We start from the raw sequence: 5018 nt of genomic DNA on the forward strand, positions 1-5018 counted from the left end.
TGCCACCCAGTTTTCGGGAGCATCACGGTCATTCCGGGAAGGTAGGCAAGTATGATGTATTTATCTCAGCTTTTTCTCAATATATTATAGAATATAATAAGTCAATAAAGATTGCAAATTCTGCTAAGTAGCAGAATTTGCAATCCTTGTGATCGCATGCTGGGGGCCGCCCATCGCAGGGCAAGGCCACCTAGCATGCTGACCGCCACACCCCCTCCTTATTTGATCAAGCAGAAATTGCAATCGCATGGCAATTTCTGCATGATTGCAGAAAGTAGGGTCGCTTCCTGACAGCGCCATCTTTCTCATCGCAGCGTCACGCAGCCACAGCGATCATGCCCACACCACGTCCCCTTTGGATGACACCACCCACGTTTCCCCGTCTCTGCCCCCACAATGCTCCATCACCGCCTTGGAAATGAAGCGTTGCCGCCTCCCCTTGGAAATGGAGCGTTGCCGCCTCCCCTTGGAAATGGAGCGTTGCCGCCTCTGGGCTCTGCGCATGCGCCTGCATCCTCATCATACTTTTTGCGGTTGGATCGCGAATAGCGATCCAACCTGAATCAGGCCCATACAGTATTTACTCTAGCTAGTCATACACAGTTCAGCATCTGCATTCATAGGAATAAGGATAGAAGTCACAAATAATGTATGCTGGGCTTTTTAAACCTACTTTTTATGTGCCGAACATATGTGTAGTTCAACTGAAACCCTTTGCAATGAGCAGGAGACCCCTGGCAATAAGCATGAACCCCTAGCACCGAGCATGACATGAGATCACTGGCAAAGAGCATGGAACCCAGAGCATGAAACCTCTAGAAACAAGCATAAAACCCTTGGAAACAAGCATGAAACCCCTGACAGCGAGCATGGGACCCATGACAACGAGCATGTAATTTAAAACTAACTAGAGGCCTTATTGTGGGGCATTATTTGTAAGGGGCTTTTTTTTGTGTGGGGGGGCATAAAATGGTGTCAGTAGCATAACTGTGTGTGGAATAATGTGTAATGGGCATTATGTTGTGTGGCATATTATGTAATGGGCATTATGGTGTGTGGCATTGTGTAATGGGCATTACGGTGTGTGTCATTGTGTAATAGGCATTAGGTGTGTGGCATAATGCGTAATGGGCATTATAGTGTGTGTCATATTGTGTAAGGGGTATTACTATAAGGGGGACAATGGCAAATAATGTAAGGGGCATGAATCAGGATGTCACAAAGTGTGGGCATGCAGGTTGCAAAACTGACGTATAAGGTAGTCTTTTCCTGCAAGGCCACAGACCATTTGTTTGGGTGCCCGCAAATTCTTCATTCCAGTCAAGGAAGATTCTTTATTCTTTAAAAAGTGCCCCGTCCACTGTAGCTCCGCCCACATTACCCACAGCTTCGCCCACCACTGCCCTCCTCAGGGAGTTCCTGCCTGAACCTATTTTTCTACAAAAATAATACTGTTTATATACATACTGTTTTTATATATATATATATATATATATATATATATATATATATGTAAACTGTGTGTGTAAATAAAATATACTGTTACAAGGTTTAGCTAAATATATAGATATATTTATATATAAAGTATCCTTCCTTGTGAGAACTAATTTCCAATTATTTCTAGTTGTGTGAGCCGTATGGGCTTCTTCTACAGGTACTGTATGCTAAATAAAGATGACAGAATTTCAATACCTTTATATTGCTATAATTAGCACCACTCAAATCAATAACTTATGAACAAACAAAATAATTCAAATGTATCCAGTTTTTGAATTGTATAATGTATAACCAAATAGATTTATTTAAATAAACCATAGTCCATGACAAATGTTATCAAATATAGCACAGATACAGTTAGAATATACAGTATACATTGAGGTGAAAGCTGCATGAAAGATATTTCCCTAGTGCTTCTTATTGGCTGTAAAAGGATGGGAGGCATCACAGCAAGCAACCAATCAAAATGCATTTTATGCTAGTAGGGGGGACCACTGATCAACTCCTTACAATAGCAGCGGCAGATGTACCAACATGCAAGATAATTATTACATATTTTTAAAATATTTGGGAGGCCCCCAAACAGAGGGGAGATAAGATGACTATTCTAGATACATTTTTCACTTAATACTAACATTTTAATCAGTTGATTCCCCATTAACACTGTAAGAAAATATTGTGCTTGATTTATATATTATATAGAATAAATAATTATGATATGATATGAAATATATGCAATAAATATATGAGCTATATACAAACTTGTACTTTATATTAACATATATACAGGATAACCATGGAGTGCTTAAATTATGAAAACGTAATGACAATTTATGTTAGCAGAAATCCTGTATCTGGTTGGATTCACATGTTTCAAATGTTCTCCAGAGATCTTTCTTTTCAAGTTCGTCCCACATGTCATCGATGACATCCTGAAGGGGAAAAAAAAAAAAAGAAATGATTAAAATTCCAATTCATGTTGTAGAACTTCTTGATTATTATAATCTGGTACTATATAGTAATTCTAAAGTATTTGCATACTAGCAGTGTTCCATTTGCTAACAGGACTCAGAATGGTCACATAAATACCACTGGTGCACAGCATATCAAAATTTTAATTAGGGGTAGATTTCTCAAGCCTTCTAAAGAAGACAACCGAATCTATTGCCCATAAGAATTAGATCAGATTCTAGCTATTATTTTACAGAATGTACTAATTATGTACTAGTAAATGATAGCTAGCATCTGATCAGTTGCTTTCGGCAACACCTCCATTTGACCCTTTGTTTGATAAATCTCAGGTTATGAACTAATACTATGTAAGTAATAAGTATGTTCTAAAACTACGGGCCTGATTCAGACCTGATTGCAGCAGCAAAATCTCTCTAATGAGCAAAACCATGTGCACTGCAGGTGTGGCAGATGTAACATGTGCAGAGAGAGTTAGATTTGGGTGGGTTATTTTGTTTCTGTGCAGGGTAAATACTGGCTGCTTCATTTTTACACTGCAATTAAGATTTCCGTTTGAACACACCACACCCAAATCTAACTTTCTCTGCACATGGTATATCTGCCCCCCCTGCAGTACACATGGTTTTGCCCATTAGAGAAAAATGTTGGTGCTGTGATCAGGTCTGAATTAGGCCCTATAGCAATCAGTCAAGCCTATGTTTGCATTAGCCAGTTACAGTAAAAGCTGTGATAGATTTGTGCAATGTTATTAAATAACCCTCATTTACAGCAATGTCATTGGTTTATGTCTTCAGAGAGTAGAGCTGAAACTATTAGTGCTAAATAAAAATAATAATAATAATAATAATAATAATTAAATTATAAGAAATGAGTGTAGCTTAATATTTTAGGTTTATTATATATGGCTCAATCACAATTCCTTTTTAAAAATATAGAAAGTTCTGACACCTCTAATGGCCTATCATTAATCCCATTCGCAATCTACCTTTTATAGAAAATACTTTTTTTTTAAACTTTTTCCTGAACACAGTTTTTGACCTCTGTCTGTATATCAAAGCTGTCCAAGTTACTCCTGGAGAGAGCAGCATGTATGGTACAAACAAATGTCCAGAAGCAATGTGTTAATGAAGCACAGTGCGATATAACTGAGGCTATAACATTGAGAGACTAAGGGCCTTCATACACTCATCACATTAGTATAACAATGTTATAAATCCATTCAAAGAAATGAGAAGAAGACATACCTGTGAGAAGCCCAGGTCTGGAGAAATAGGTGGCTGCGTAGCAAGTTCCTCTTTCATGTCTGATATTGCTGGTGTGGAGCTCATGAAACATGGAGAGAACCTTGCTCCCTGCTCTGCCAGCCCTTGCTCTGTGAATTTAGGAGACTGCATCTCAGCTAAGGAGAAATTTGTGTCCATGGCCCCGAGTCTCGTCTGCTCTGGAAATATTGCTGGAGAACTAGAGTAATGAGGAAAGGTTTCTGGTATCTGTGCTCCTGTCACCGAGCAGGTTTCATGTAAGTTGCCTTGACAGCAGCTGAGACCCACTGGACATGTGGTTCTCCTGAGTTGTTCTTCCCTTCTATTGACAAGTGTCTCATCATCCAGGCCAAGAACTTCAGAGAGATGCGCAATGTAGCGAATTGTTAGGCGCAGGGTCTCAATTTTTGTTAAGGTTTTACCAACTGGTGCCACTGCCGCGGGCAGGTATCTTCTCAGATGCTGAGTAGCAGTGGACAGGTTCCTCATCCTCATCTTCTCCCGCTCACTGGCACTTTGTCGCTGGTTAGGAACTGTCCTGTTTCTTATTTTGTGGCTTTTTTTGGCTGGCACTTCCTTCTGTCTACTTTGCAAAACTTGCGCCTGACACAGAGCTGCTTGAATGCTGCTGTAGGTCCCTTCAGGGAAGGCGCAGGATTGATACGGAGGGGAAAAGCTGAAGGAGTCTGTGGACGATGTTGGGGACAGGCTGCTGTAGCCTTCAGAATCAGGATACCCCCATTGCTGAAGTGTGGTACAATGTGGCAGTGACATGTTCTCCTTGAACTGCAACTCTGCTAGAGAGAGATCCATGTGTATGGTCCCCTTGACAGTGTCTTGTGAAATGCTGAAGGGGGCTGCTCAGCCCAGGCTTTATCCTGAATGCTGAGGTGTGAATTGTCACCTTGCCTGGCACCATCAACATATCAAAGTTTAATAGGACTGAGCAGGGGGTCCTTGGAAAGAAGGTTCTCAGGAGTAGCAAGTGTGCAATTTCACCCCAAGAAAATGAACTAAAAATGGACTGTAAGGGTCAATTAATGATGAAACCTGTATGGTAAAGGCATTCAAGTCACTTACTTACAGTTAATTACACAAATTGTGATGAGTCTTGCTCTCAAAAATTATGGATTAAACGTGTTACTACTAGTATGATACTCAAATCTCCAATCTTCTGCTCTTTAAGGATTGAATTAGTCTTAGTTTCAAAAGTTAAAACATGACTCAGTTTCATGACTTTATATATGTTTGTATATACATATTTAAACACAAAACTGTTGTGAGGTT

At 39.9% G+C, this 5018-nt stretch overlaps 1 protein-coding gene across 1 annotated transcript; it reads right to left on the reverse strand.

Moving 5' to 3' along the window:
• Positions 1-2333: 2333 nt before the first annotated feature.
• Positions 2334-4544, reverse strand: LOC134934531 (mesoderm posterior protein 1-like). Its single transcript, XM_063929955.1, has 2 exons — positions 3714-4544; positions 2334-2429 (listed from the first exon to the last, which is right to left on the reverse strand). The coding sequence occupies exons 1-2, from the start codon at positions 4542-4544 to the stop codon at positions 2334-2336; spliced, it is 927 nt and encodes a 308-aa protein (XP_063786025.1).
• Between the last annotated feature and the right edge of the window lie 474 nt (positions 4545-5018).

This window comes from Pseudophryne corroboree, chromosome 6 (genome assembly GCF_028390025.1).
Source record: "Pseudophryne corroboree isolate aPseCor3 chromosome 6, aPseCor3.hap2, whole genome shotgun sequence".
NCBI classification, from domain to species: domain Eukaryota; kingdom Metazoa; phylum Chordata; class Amphibia; order Anura; family Myobatrachidae; genus Pseudophryne; species Pseudophryne corroboree.

Coding starts and splice junctions, on each gene's coding strand:
- LOC134934531 (XM_063929955.1), bottom strand. CDS start 4,544: ATGGATCTCTCTCTAGCAGAGTTGCAGTTCAAGGAGAACATGTCACTG. Junction 2,430..3,713: donor CAGACCTGGGCTTCTCACAG/GTATGTCTTCTT, acceptor TTTCCCCTTCAG/GATGTCATCGATGACATGTG.